The sequence below is a fragment of the Styela clava genome, chromosome 6, assembly GCF_964204865.1.
Source record: "Styela clava chromosome 6, kaStyClav1.hap1.2, whole genome shotgun sequence".
Lineage (NCBI taxonomy): Eukaryota > Metazoa > Chordata > Ascidiacea > Stolidobranchia > Styelidae > Styela > Styela clava.
In genome coordinates, this window is record NC_135255.1 from 20,155,924 (window position 1) to 20,171,712 (window position 15,789).

A 15,789-nucleotide genomic window follows, 5' to 3' on the forward strand; every position below is an offset into this window, starting at 1 on the left:
TATTTTGAAGAGATTATTTTATTTTATTTGAACGTTTCATGTCATTTTAAACAATTTGTTTTGATCTGTTGGAAAAATTCAATTAGAAGCTGTCTCTGTGATGTTTTTTTTGGCAGTTTGCTAATCGGATTCGATTTACTATATTCCAAAGCTGGTACAAATTGGTATCTATATTCAGGAGAAGAGAAAAAACAAAAACTTCGATAACCATCCGAATTAGGCTTGGTTCGAAATTGTTCGTTGAAAAGAATATTTCGAATCAGAATCGGTTCGGAATTCTTCCGAAATAGAGAAATAATTCGAATTAGAATTACTTAAGATTCCTTCAACATACAGAATATTTGGAAAACCTTTCTCATTTCGCCAATTTTAATTTCAGATTTGAACTATTGTGGAACCTTTCAACCATGTTTGAACGGTGGTACCTGCACAAACCCCGAACCAGATCATTTCGAGTGTAAATGTACTGAGGGATACAAAGGAAAAAACTGTGAAATAGGTAAGCTGTGACGTCACTATTTTGATGACGTAATGTTTGGCAATTTTAGTTTTACATTTCGAGCTTGATTTTTACGAGAATAAATGTACTGATAAATCGGTAAATTACTGCAAATGTGACGTCATCGAATTCAAGACGTCATCTTTTACAGATTTCAATGTTGAGTATAATTTCACGATACAATTATTTCAAACTAGCCAATGCTATTTTTTTTTTTTTTAAATTTTAATTAATATTATTTGGAAACCAAAAATGTTTATTTTCAATTATTATTTTAATTAATAAATCCGACCCAGAAAACAAACAATACGAAACAGGATTCTGGGCAGGATGCCAGTATTATTAATTGTTAGTTAACGCAAATGTCATGTTTAATTCGTCGAATATAAACAATAATTTTGTAACGGATTTCGGAAATTATAAATGCTAAAATCATTTAAAACAGTGTTTCCCAACCAGGGAAAAATTTCGTTTCTTCCAATGAGTAAATGCATAACTATTAGTCGGTATTGGGTGTAATTTACGGACGGTTTTGTTGTACATATTTCTGGACGCATTGTAATCTATTCAAACTTTACAAAATCTCGAATGCAATTTGCTCGAACGCTCCGACTAAATATCTTTAAAAGCAAATAAATGCTTATTACTTATCGATCTTAAGATCGGTAAGTATGTTGATAGGTATTTGTCTGTCTGTCTGTTTGTCTGTCTGTTTGTCTGTTAGATGAACGCGATATCTCACGAACGCGTGGTTGAATCTGCTCCAAATTTTGCATGTGCATGCATCTTACCTCGGAAGCCTATAGATTTTGAGTTAATTATGTCGTATAATTAGCGAGTTATTAACTAATTACCGATCTAAAATCGATAAGTCTTCGGTCTCCGACCGATATTCTCGTATATTACCTTGTTCACTTTTATAATATCTCATAATGAAACCTTTTATTTAACGTCGCATATGAGATATTACAGTAATTTAACACAATTTAACAACTCGATAATCCGCTACCTAAACGATTTTCTACTTTTGCTGGCCTTATTATCAAATAATGCTGGACATATCCTAAACATTGCAATGCTAAGACGTGATTAATTTGGACGTAGTTTTGCGGTAATCCCTTCATATTCAAGCAAAATCCGGAAAAACTTGAAGTATCAATAAATAAAACATATTTGTAGGACTTATTTTATTTTTCTATGTTCATATACAGAGAAATCGATTTTTTGTGCTAAAAGCTTAAAGGAGGGGACTCGTAAAATAACCCCCTTTAAATTATAAAACTGTATCTTAAGTACAATACATTTATTATAATTATTACCGGTAATTACAATGGAAATCTCGTTCCCCCTCTCAAAGCGAGTTTAAGTGATTTTTATATATTCAATATGGTGACGTCATCAATGTGTATGACGTCATATCCTTTCATATTATTCATAGTCAGAACTCTGTTTTTAATAGTATGGTGAAATAATAGATAAAATAATAAAAAATTTACACTCTATTTTGTTTTAGTGACGTAATATCGAAATGACGTCATAATACTTTGTGTAGATTTATTTTTGAAATTCTTTCGAAGCTAAAAGTCTCAATAGCGAAATCACCAAAAATTATTCACGAATTCACATAATACATATTTAATCCTTCTTAGACTCGTGGGAAACACGATTTCTCGTTGACAGCGTAAATATACTAAACCAATGTGTAACTCCACTTTGCGGTTATGCTGTTAAAAATGATGTAAATTATACTGTAATATTGTAGTTGTATTTTTCATAGTCAGAAAACGAGTCAAAGATTTTGGGAATTGTCAAAAAATTTTCAGAAAATTGGTATTTTTCAAGCCTTATGGTGATTATGTATTCTCAGGTAAAAATGGATGTGAAAATACAATGAAATCTTTGATTGTTTTTTTAAATACTTATGTGGTTTTAAATACTTATGCTGAGTAAGAAATGGCTTTTGGTATTCGGAATTGGTAGATAACAATGTTCGGCAAAAATTACTATCTATCTTGAACGCTCGCAATTTTATTATTTTATTTATCCTTTTTTTTAATGCATTCGTCTATATGTACCCAATCTTATACTGTATTTAAATTTGTGTTAGTTCCATTCATCTGTAACTTCGTTATGGTGTCATAATGTCTTTTTTCTGGGGATATTTTACGCGGATGTAACAATACTCCCTGTGTGTCCTATACTTGAATGTCATGTCCACATTAAATTTAAATAAACTTCTTTGTCTTTTTTTTCTCCCCAGTCGGGAAAGGTTGGTTCAGCATGTAATCGAAATGAATGTTACATCTTATTACTATAAATAAACTCTTCATCTTTTCTTACAGCGGAATATGCGTGTGTCTCTAATCCTTGTGCCAACGGTGGCGTTTGTGAAGAGGAACCCGGCGGATTTCGTTGTGATTGCCCTGCCGGATGGACGGGACATACTTGTAGAATAAGTGAGTTGATTTGTTATTTATTTCAGCGGTTCCCAAAGTTTTTGTTCATGCGACGCCAAATTATCAGGAAAAACAGAAAGTAAACAACGTAGAAAGGTAAAATGATTCATATACATATCATTTAAATAAGAAACTAGTTAGGTTTAACACAATTCTGGTAATTTCCGTTGCGCTCTTAGCAAATCACCATGGCGCATACTTTGGAACAACATTAATTTATATATATATTGTAATTCGTTTATGTATATGTATTAGTATCGTGTTATTAATAAATACTGGTTCTTTTTCCGGCCGTTGTGTTAGCGGATCCGTTCGTACTGACTGCTCGCAAGAATTAAAAAATACATAAAGTAAAAGTTTTAGTTTACGTCAGGCAATGCGCGCCATATTCTTCAAACTGGCGTTTTCATACCTTCGGTATATAAGGTATTTTTTTATTATTTCGGATTGCACCTATGTCCGTCATTTGGCGCTCCAGAAGTATGTGTACCAATATGGAGGCAACTAATTTTGTTCGCCTACTTTACGTCAAGTTATATAAAGAAACTGAAACCTATGGACAGAGGGTATATTCACTTGGCTAACACAGACATCCCATCCTAACTTGGTACGCACACTACGGGAGCCGTCATTGTCTACCAAATGTATTATATTCTAGTTATAGATAATAAAAAAAATAGTTATAGGTAGTGGACATGGGGTTTGAGCTTGTGACGTGAAATTCTTGATTGAAGTTTTGAAATTATCTTGTTTATTATGTGACAGTGTGTGGTTTAAATGAATAAATTATGACATCACAATTCGTCGAGTGCATTCCTATGTATTATTTATTCATATTGTGACATAACAATGCGGGGGCGAGTAAACTTGGAATTTTTTAAAAATTATATACAGACCAACCATGACGAGGTATAAAATCGTAGATTAAAGTTTCATCCATGTTTGGAAGGCGGTAAAATAGAGATTCATTTCCGCGCGGAATGGCATCCATAATTTCTCCCCTATCTCATGTATTATTACTTCGCTTATTTCAGTCATCTCATCTCTGCTCACAATTTTCGCTTTTTAAACGTTTTTTGGGGGGAATAACAACCATTTTAACGTAATTTATAAGAAATTCGACACCCGTGAAATTTTTTGAACTTGTCTGCATCGAAAATAGGCTTTCTAGTCTGGTTTGTGGTTGATCTTAAAAGGCGCCGTGGATGGGAATATTTTGAAAGATTCAGTAATCTTGCTACACATCAATACCAAATATAGTATTAACGTTTCGTCTGCTTATGCATGCTTCTTATTGTAATTGTGATTAGGACGATATATCCATCCCAATTCCGAACCTGCTGCCTGTGTGACAGATCAATAGCTCTCCACCTTGGGGACCGGCCGTTTAAATGATGATTGTGACCATATATCCATCCCTATTCTTAACCTGCTGTCTATATGACAACTCAATATCCTTCACAAAGGAGGCTATGAAGATGAAGGCTTTTTAAATGGGTATTGGGATATATCCATCCCTATTCTTAATCTGCTGCCCGTATGCCAGCCAAATATCCCTTAATGTAGGATAGCAGACTATTCTTATGTCGACTTGGGCCATACATCAATCTCAATTCGTAACCAACTGTATATATGAAGGCCCAATATTGGGGGAGGCCAAGATAGAGATATATCCACCCCTATTTCTAACCTGCTGTTTTTTAGACACCTCAATAGCTCTCCACCTTAGAGGTTATTTAAATGGTGATTGTTGGCATATGTACATCCACCGGCCTAATCAATAGTCCTCCACAGAGATCATTCGAAATTATATTGCTATTTTCGATTGTGCTATCTATATCACAACTTTTATTTAAAATGCTATCTCATCACCATAGTATTTTGTTTCAGTCATGCTTGGAAGCTTTTCGTCACGCACGAATGATACATGTAATTGCTTAAATAATTCTTAGTTCATTTTTCTGTCAAACCTTCCTTTTACAATTGAAATGGGTGACCCATTGAGGGCAAATACACAATTGTGACCTATTCGTTTGCACAGGAGAACGATATGTATTCCCAAATATGGTTTGAAACTTTCGTATTTTGGATTTTTTCCTCGAAAATTGGGTCGTTCGAGTTTTGACTTTTTAGGAATTGTTGAAGTGTTATCAAGAAATGGTATACGATCATGTTATATGTTAAATTGTGCTAACCTTACATCATATTTTGAAATGTCATCATCAAAATTTTTAACACCTGCCTTCGACCAAAAGTCAAACGTTTGACCTTGAAATAAATTCTCAAGGTCATATGAAGTAAATTTCAACAAATAGCAAAAATTTCAATCTTCACTCACTTATTGTGATGTTACACGATACACATGCGGCAAATTCGCCTTTTCCAAGAATTTCAGCTCATTTTTTCGCAAAAAATCACTTTTTACCCAAAAATGTTCCTTTTTTATATCAAATACAATAATTTACTCAAATTTCGTGCTCCAAATTTTTGTCTTTCTTCCAATAAAACAGTCAACCTCCTTGGCGATATTTGATTTGCAATGATCGTGATATCACGGGTGATATGACATGCGGTAAAAACAACCGTCGTGCGTGTGAATTCACGAGAAATGCTGAAGATCGGGTAACGTTGAAGTTAAGTTGAGATGGCGCAATCCCATTTACCCTTATTTAGAAAATTATTTCGGGGTTGCTATCAAGCTCATCCATTGTAAAACGACTGGGAAGGGTGAACGATAAAGTTTTTTTTTAATATAGGTATAAGGGTGGATATACCCGATAAGTCATTATAACAGTTTGATTAACCTCCCCGTAGGACTGCCTTGTATACAGCAGGTTTGGAACAGGAATGGATGTATAGTCCCGATCATCATTTAAATGGCCTCCCATGTAAAGGTCTATTAGACTGCATTATAGACAGCCGACTTGAAAAAGGGATGGATATATATGGTCCCAAGCGCCATTTCAAAGTTCTTCTCCATAGACGGATATTGGACTGCCGCATAGACAGCAGGTTTTGAATAAGGGTGGATATATAGTCCCAATCGACAATAGATTAGACGCTCTGTAAAGAACTATTATACTGCTGCATATAGTGTGGAAAATCGCGTGGGGAGGACTTATCGCAAAAGACGCGTACGCAGTTATGCATATAGTGGTATTGGGACATCTTTTTATAGTTTTTGCCAGGCCATTCATGATCTGATATAATGTCCAAGCACATTTTCTTTTTTTAAAACTTTGTCTTTCACCACTGTATAAGGTGTTCTTTCCCTTTGCACTCATGCATAACGGTCGTCACGGTTACTGAAAATGTTTTCATTCGAAATGATAAACAATGGGTATTCTATGACGGAATAATGACAATATGTGGGTTTAATAACTCGCGAAAGCATCTGCAAAATATGTTGAAGACATTTTATTGGAATTCTAGGGTCACGTGACCTAATATTACCAAACCGTGTCGGAATAATTGCAAATCATATTTCACTGTTCTTATTTCAGTGGAAAATAATGATAAAAAATCACAGAAAATACCTATTTGAGCCCAAAATTCAATTTCAGAATAAAAAATAATGGAACTCTCATTTCGGTCTAAAATTTAAACTCCAGATAGCTTATTTTACTTATTCTTTGATTCAACTAATATAATATGTTAGTTTACAAGTGCTTGACCTTGAAATGTAGCTTGAAGGTCAAGTTCAAGGACATGGTGTCGTTTTAAAATAAACTGTCTATGACTTTCTGTGTGGGGTTCCGTGTGTCTTCAAGTAGATGCCACATTATTTAAACTTTAATATATAACGTCGCATATTTTTGTCGAATCGAATCAAGTTTTCGGACGAATAGAATTGCTGCTGGGAAAATTTTTGCATATTTAAATATATACTCAATACGAATACTAAGACATTTATGTTATTTTATTTTGGGGGCCTAAAATAAGTTTTTTGGGGTGTTAAAAAAGTAGAAAACTGTGCACTATGTCGAACCTAACGTACACAAATGGTAATAAGCAAAACTATGTAGCTATACCAACGTTTTCAGTGTCTGCGAAAACATATGGTAACTGGATATTTTTATTTTGAAGTGTTCAATTAAAATAAGTTTTTATTACATTATGAAAAACCATTCGTATTTGTCCCAACCATTCCGCTCATTTTTCAATAATTAGGGACAAAATAGAGGCCTTCTAGAGATTTTCAAGGACATATCATAAACCCAAGGTCAGTCCAAGGTCAACCAAATGTGAGAAATATTGAGCGACATGAGTGTCCTTGTCTATTGTTTCGTAACAATAGTTTTATCGTGAGAAAGTTATGTACTTGACTGTTGTTTGATTGCTTTTTGAAACGGATTTGTGACTTCGAGTTTTGGGAATTTTAAAACGTTTCTTTATCAGGATATATGAGTCATAGGATATAGTTCTCTAGTCTGAGTGAACTGATTGTCTATGGCCTGTTCAGCCATAATGCGGTAAATACATAGTTACATTGTACAAAGGGTAGTTTTACGAATTCATACCAATTAATATTCAATACCTAAGAAACACTGTAAACTAGACTTGCATCGTTTTTTAGAAAAATTAAACAAACGCCAATATGCACAAACGGAGTTACCTTAAAAGTTTAGTAATTTTATTACATTTATAACTTTTTGTTTGTCAAAAACATCTAATTCAGTACTTTGAAAGTGGTGATTTTCTCGCTTTTTCGTTCCTTCTTTACCTAGGCTATAATTAGCTTGTTTTTCCTTATAACCTTACGTGAGTATGTGTGAGTAAAACACTAATTTCATTGTCTTTTACTAAAATCTTATTGTTCTGATTAATTAATTGTGATTTCATAAGCAAAATTTTACGCACGAGATTGTGACGAAATAATCAATGTAAGGAATACTCCTGGGAACGCGGGAAAAGTCGTCAACGTAATTTGATATCCCGACTATGATATGTAATATGTAAAATACACAAGAAATACGGGTACAATAACACATAAATAGCACGCAAATTAACTCAATTTTTAACAGCTTTTTTGTGGGTTCTGATTTGCTTTACCAACAAACGATTTAAAATTGAATATACGATTATATTCGACTGCCCTTATTGCTAATAAATAAGTTCTCAATCTGATAGAAATTGAACTCTAATAGTAAAGCGTTAATAGAAGTTCAACGTTTGTACTGTCGCCACTCTTCCCGATATTAAATTCATTATCACTGTGGAAGAAATTTAGTGAAATGGCTTAACTTCGTGTCTCTGTGGTTATATCGTTGGATATGTTATCGTACGTTGGAGATCACAGGTTTGAATCTTGGTCTATTGCCTTCACCATTGCCTCACCCATAAAGGATATGCCTGTCGTTCTCATTTATCATACAATTGAATTTATTTAACTTCAATTACTATAAAATTGGGCGAAATTGTCGGGACACCCTGTATGTGGAACAGAAAAGGTTCATAACGAATAGCTCGACGTCAGTCTAATCTTCTCATGTGGTTTGGCAAGGATGTTGGAGTGATGCCAGATTTTTTCTGCAATAGTCAACAATGTTCGCCGGCATTCCCATATGAGTTTCAACGACTGTGTCGGTCGCTATGGCAAATCCTGTTCTAAACAGGGAAAGCGCAATGTTGCGGGCGTTTTTTAGGTATATTGATTGATTGGGGTGCCCACAGGGTGGCTCACCTAAGCGCTCTTATACACTATCAAGTTCACGCGTTTAGTACAGTGATATTCACAGTTATGCACCAGTACTATACCCAGAAGGTCATCACGACTTCCGCTTCCGCCTTGTAAACATATTACCTTCTTTTCAGACATCGACGATTGTGAATTCTCGCCTTGTGCTCACGGAGGAGTTTGTCATGATCTGGTGAACGGTTTTCATTGTGAATGTCCTCCCCATTGGGAAGGTTCTACTTGCCAACTTGGTAAGTTACAAAGAATTATTAAAAAATTTGATGAGCAAAACATTTCCACCAAAGTAAAAAACGTATAGTCACTATAGTCGTTATATGCCAATAATATATTATGGCATTTTTTTGAAGTCTCCAACGCATTGGAATTTAAAAGTCAATAAAAAATTTCTGTTCTCTGCCTGCTTTATTGCTTGAATATCTGTATTTTCAATCAATATCCCGCAAAATTGTATTAGTGTCTGCTTTACAGGGCTTTGTGTGAAATGGTTTGGGGGCGGTTTGGAATTATGGCTATTGTAGCAGTCAAGTCGGTACTCCGTAGTGTGTGTACCAGGTTATGGTTATGGAATAATTTTATTCCTATTTTCCTTATTTTAGTTCTATTACGAGTTCGGGGACTGTCTGACAAGTGAACCCACTGCCCATAGGTTTCAGTCCCTTTACACAAGTTAATGTAAAGTAGGCGAACAAAATTAGTTAACTCCATATTGGTACACACACCCTTCTGAAGCGCCGTCAAGTCATTTTTGTTCTCCCCCACTAAAAACGTTTTTATAGATATCGTTCTTGAAATCCTTAATCTGAGATACCATCATAGTTAGTTCCAATGCTCTGAACACCAACTCATTGCGCCTTATTGGCCTGGGATTCATTTTACTCAAGTGTCTATTGTAGCAGTTAATTCTTTTAAATTCGTCTCTCACACTGAGAACTTTTGTAAATAATAAACCCCCCAATATAAACGTTTATGGATATTATACTCCCCTATTTTACAAAGTAACCCAACCCTATGTTTAGTCTTCTTACTAAAAATCAGACAGTTGTTAATGACCTTCACTACCGTTCCCAAGGTCAAATCTTAACCTATAATTTCCAACCCCAAATCCGAGCTAATTATTCAACGAAATTGGAGATTGGTAAAGGAAGTTTGTGGCGATACAAAAAGTTCTACATACTATATGTATATATAATAGAATTGATATCTTTGTTTCACTGTTTGTTTTTCTCAAATAAGATAATGCGCTGTGGCCAAGTGGTTAAAGCGTTGGGCGTAATGATAGCATTGCTGGTTAATATGTAGAGTTCAAATCCCATGCCCGCCATCAGAGGTCAGCCATGGAAAGTTGAAATGTAAAAATACATTTTTCCGTGTCAAACATAGATTTTTCGTGGATTGGAACGCTTTTTAGACCCTCACGACTTTGAAATTTCAGAACTTCCCTCCCTCTTTGAAAATTCCTGGTTTCGCCCTTACCCGCCATTTGGTTCAGGGTATGATGAATGGAGTAATCAATTTTTAACCCGAAAGATTATGGTAATTTCAAAAAATAGCTTTTTTTCAGATCGAAAGTCTATATGACAAATATAAAAGATTAAAATTTATAAAACTTAGAGAATTCGATACGACCCTAATTTAAAATGACAAATTGCATTTAAAGATGATTCGTTTTTAATTTACTTAAGCGTGAAAATGTGAGACAAAGTAAAACAAGTGTGCTTGAAAGAGGAACATCTTTGAGGTACTACATAAAAGCAACAGGTTTTTTTCGTAACTCGATAAGCTAATTATTTTACATTAAATATCTTGTTTTAAATTTTAATCGCCATCCGATCCAAGTTCGTCCTTTTAAGTTTCAAAAACCAAACATTAAATTTCAATTAGTGTTTTATTTCTTACAAGATTGGCAGCAATGTTCGCTAATGTTCGAAGCATAAATATTCTGTCTGATATGGTTCATTAATCATTTTTTCTCTTCGTAAACTGAATAGAAATTTTATCTCTTCATGATATTCTAATTTTTTTCTATGGCTTTTAATTGAATCTCAAATATTTCAAAGCACAAAAATTTAAAGCAAATTGTTTATAGGTAAATTGGATTGATAATGTGTTTTCGGTCAGCATGGATATAAAAATTTCGGCAAATAGAGTTGGCAAGAGTGAGCCTTACACGAAAGATTTTTGTAGAATTTGTGATTCCCGTTAAATGCACTGTGGTTCTCAAACTTTTATGGTGCGCGACCAATAACTTTTAGCTCTTCGTCTTCAAAATAATAAATCCATTACGTCCAAAGAATTAAACAAATCGTGATCAGTCTGTTTGAGTAACCTTGCACTAACCCTACTGGGTAATGACTTGCAAACTTGTTTTGGGTGACACAAATGAAAACCCCAAAGAGTTTCAAAGAGAAATTAGGAGAATGGTGTTTGTTACAAATTGTCGTCAGAAAGCGTTTATAATCGTTACCAGGGAAGGTATTCCGTGTTAAATTGCCATTGTGTTTGTATTTTGGAAACACTCAAACGGCGTCCGTTTACTGAGAAGTGAATAAGTTACCGAATTCCTCTTCAAATTTTTTTGCAAACTCGCCCCAGTGTCACAGTGTTGAAAAAAACCAGTAAAATACACTGTTTTCAGTGTCAACTTTCTACTCCGTTGCGCAAAATAATGTAAATATGTTTGTGCTGTCTATATATCGATATAAATTTGTTATATACCGACAAATTTCGTTAAATTACATTTTTATTTTATTAATATTTGAGTTTTTTTTACTTTACCCCACTTTTCTTATCGATGAATTTTGCAACACGCGGGTACACCCAACTTAATTGAGCAATTTGGGGTAAACCGTGGGGTAATATGACTAGACGGGGTAATGACCCCTCTAAGCTTACACCCTATCATTTACTGGATTTATATATTGTAATACAAGCTTAAATGGCTCCAAAAAGTTTAGTATTTCTACAAATTGGCGCGATTTCCCATATAAAAATAATTTGATTGTGACATAATGAAAGTTTATTTGTTGCGTCATAATTGGACAATTTATTTTGACGACTCATCCGTTCTATAAATGTAACGCCATAATATTTGTTTGGAACTTCAAATTTCTGTTTTAGATTAAAAAAAACGGAAATGGCATTTGAATGTGACGTCACAATACTTCAGTATTTTGTTTTGATTTAAAAGAAATAATTTACAACGATATAATAATGATACATGAACTTGTTTTATTAATAAAATATCGAGTTTTCGACGTTATTTTCGGAAGTCATTATATTTAAAAGCTTTCTTGACCTTCAAAAAGTTTCAAGGTCATATTTACACAGACCACGTGACACGTGCCGTTTATAAATTTATTAAAACTCAAGTCCATGAAGAAGAGTCCTTGAAAAATTTAATTTTTCCGTTATTTATTTGTAAGTGCGCTATCTATAACATATGCTTCTTGGTAGATTGCATCCCGCTTTTTTTGTGTGTGTTGTGGGGGGTGGGGGGTGAAAAAATAAAAATAAGTACAAAAGAACAATCTACATTTTTGGCAGTTGTATCTTATATTGAAAAACAGTTGAGTTGTTGTTCTCTATTTTGTAACAATGAACAATAGATTACACTAGAATAGCATTATTCCAAAATAATGATTAGTGTTGTTTTTGACGAAATTACTGCAATTGTACTTGTTTCTAAAAAAGGCGCTAAAACATGTGTACGATGCATGTTATTTCATATTTAACATTAAATCAATAGTGTGAAAGTGGGCTCGCGTTAGCACTTCTTTTTTAATCCAACATTTTATTACCTGCCAATACAAATAATTGCATACTATTTTATCCTATATGGCCATAGTTGTATCGACTTGAATCCCCGGGTATATAGCAAAGTATTACTGGTACATTGGTATCACTGGCAATTCATCTTATGTCGAATCGTATATTTCTAGACCGTACATGGGATGTATAATTGTATATGGCATTGGAGTTTACAGATTCAACTTATAGCATTTAATTAATTCAACCGTATTTAATTATATAGTCATCTTGCATAGAAATCTTACTTGCGCTCCAGTGCTTGTCACTAATTCCCGTCTTGTCAGGGTGTTATTATTTTGTCTCGATTTCAGTTTTAATTATTTTCAAGTTTTTCTTCAATGACCTATCCTTCAATTATTACATTACAATGATTTAGAACTCACAAACAATGGTATGATTATCTCGTTAGTTTGGAATTGATTATGACATCGCGAATAATTAGTGACGTCATAATGCATATTTAGATAATGGATGTTACAAAATTGTTAATTTTCAAATTAAATTAAAATTGATTTTAAATTGTGACATAGTGACGTCATCAGTTAGTGACGTAATTATTCTTATTTCAGATGCGGATGAATGCAAGGATAGTCCGTGCGTACATGCAGTATCTTGCCATAATTTACCAGGACATTATCATTGTGTGTGTGAGGCAGGATGGGAGGGAACCAACTGCGATACGAGTGAGGACATTTTTGTGTTTTTTTTTTCTGTTTCAACTCGAAAAATGTGATTAAATTGCGCATTTTTGTGAAAGTTTGCCTCATAGTAAGTTCCCGAGAGCTATACTAAGATCAAAAGAGCACTTTAAAAGCTATCACTATTTCACTAGAAGCTATGCAGTAAGTCTATTCTTGTGCCAAATATATCAGTAGATAGAGGTTAGTACAATTCAGGGGGGTATTAAAAAATTTCTGGTAAAACTGATCTGCGGTTAAATTTGAAAAGGTGCTGTGATCCTCGGCCCCTTGTTTTCTCCAAACAGATCATTAACTGACAAACAACAGTGAAACACACTCTCATTTCTTTCATTTTATAGATACAAACGATTGCCATGGTCAATGCAGGAACGGAGCAACTTGCATGGTGAGTTAAGTCTACTTTTACGAATAAAATATTTTAAATTGGGTCATTTTCACCAAAGAATAAGATGTGTTTTTAATTCGCTAAATTTTGGCTACCGTTGCCAAAATAACGTAAAGCCATATACACGGACATAAAATTGAACATCAACGATTTTCTGTATCTAATTATTTTAGAAAGAATTGAAGATATTGTATATATGGTCTTGTTCAACAAAGAACATCACTTATGAACTTTTTTTGCCTTTTCCAGCAAAATTGTGTAGACTTGAACATGAGAAATTTTCTCTGTACATCGCAGTTATTTTCGAATGGATTCCTATAAAATATCCTTCTATTGTGTTTTATCTTTGTTTGATCGCTTTAATGGTTGATATAAAGTAATTCTACTTTGATATCCATGTTGTTTTTAGCTCTCGAGAACAAAGGGAAACAAATTTCATATTTTTGTTCAAATTCACACAAAATCCGCTTCGGCGACTAAACAAATAAATTTTTATCATTATAACGTCACAATTTGTCACCACCTGCTAAGAAAATGTGAAATTTTAGCGCCAAAATAAATTTTTTAAAGGATATCGTTTCGTTTGCGTAAGTATTAGTCGACTATTTACCGTGGGATACATAGTTACATCATAAAGTCTCAAGTACCCTTTTTGATGTCACAATGCGCACGATATATTGACCCGTTTTTTCTTTTTTTTTTCTTCAAATCAAATGCTTGAGTTATAAAAAGGGTTAACTGCGCCAGAAATTTAATATTCTTTCTATTAATAAAATATGTATATAGTATCGCTACCCCCGCGAAGTTTTCCACAAATACATGGAATTTTTTTAATACCTATACCAGTATAATATATCATAATCAGTAAAATTTAAACAGACTTCTTATTTTTATAATTTTTATTTGAAAAATGTATTTTTGGCGAATATTTTACCCATATAAGGAGTTGCGTATTTGATGTAATTTCGTTAGGAAAGCGTCTCATTATTACATCACATTTATGACCTGTTATTATGTATTATGCTGTAACAATAAATGATGATTTTAAAAATTCAAGTACTTCTTCAAAGATGTCGGCCAGAGCTGCCCATTACACATTGAGTATGATTGACCATTTTTAAAAGGCTCGATGTCTGGTATAAGTGCGCATACGTGACTCGCCGTCACAAGAGGTGTGTGTGCACGGGCCAATGAAAAATAAGATTTTTTTATAAACCAGAGAAACTTTATTTATTTAAAATTATTATAACAAATTTTTGGTATATACGAGTCTGATTTTTACATGTTGGATTCTGATTGTATTTAATCTCGAATCAGGTCGAGTCTAATTTCGATGACGAGTCAATTACTGAGTTAAGTCTCACTGACTGTCATTCCATTGCAATGATTGGAGGTATAAAGTCTTTAGATAAATGGTGATTTGGGTCGTTGCAGGGGCGGTGGCTGCTTTTATCTATCCTTGTTGTTCGAAACAAAAGCCACCAGTCGTATTACGTCATTATACAAAAAAATTGGCCCTCTTCAAAGAATTTTGCACTGGCTATGATCTTGGTCTTAACCTAACCAGAGATAAACAGGGCAAAGCGTAAGAGTTTAAATAAAGTCTATTTTTCTCTGATCATCGGATACATGAAATTCTCACTCTTTATGTGAAAATTTCCATAAATTTATTCTAAGTTTTTCCTAAAATCCTATATTTGTATGTATTCGAATATTCGGTTCGTAATAGACATCCCTGCACCGGCCTGATTTCAAAATGGACATCGCAACTTTAATACCCAGTAAATCTTCGAGTGCCCACTTCATGTTTACATTGGGCAGGTGGACATGGTTTATGATAAACTAGAATCGAAGTACGATCGCATTAATCTCGGCTCTTATCTTTAACGTGAGATATAGTGAATCATTTCGGGTCTTGGTAGGATTAACCCTCTACGCATAAATAGAAAATAATCATATTCATGGTGGTATGATTTTGAAATGAATCAAAATTGAATGTAAGTGTGATAGCTGGCTAAATCTAATTTCTAACTTTAATAATTCGGTCTGATTCGAATGTCAAAAAATTACGTTTTTTCAATATTTAAACTTCGAATTTTTTCGAAAAAAATAAAGCGGTATTTTGAGTTTGGTATTAGTACTGTTGTTATTCTAAACGTGAAGGCTTTATTCTATCGCTTTGAATATCAGAAAGTTAAGTTCCATTTTCAAATATTATTAAGATTCATTCAAAATATAATAAA

General features: G+C 33.7%; 1 protein-coding gene across 1 annotated transcript in view; it reads left to right on the top strand.

The window, feature by feature from the left end:
- LOC120331301 (protein jagged-1b-like) overlaps positions 1-15,789 on the top strand; it is an 87,655-nt gene that overhangs the window by 43,725 nt on the left and 28,141 nt on the right. The window contains exons 8-12 of the mRNA XM_039398373.2: positions 380-499; positions 2,842-2,955; positions 8,770-8,883; positions 13,030-13,143; positions 13,500-13,546. Of these exons, the coding sequence (XP_039254307.2) occupies positions 380-499; positions 2,842-2,955; positions 8,770-8,883; positions 13,030-13,143; positions 13,500-13,546 (509 nt within the window). The remainder of the gene's footprint in view (positions 1-379; positions 500-2,841; positions 2,956-8,769; positions 8,884-13,029; positions 13,144-13,499; positions 13,547-15,789) is intronic.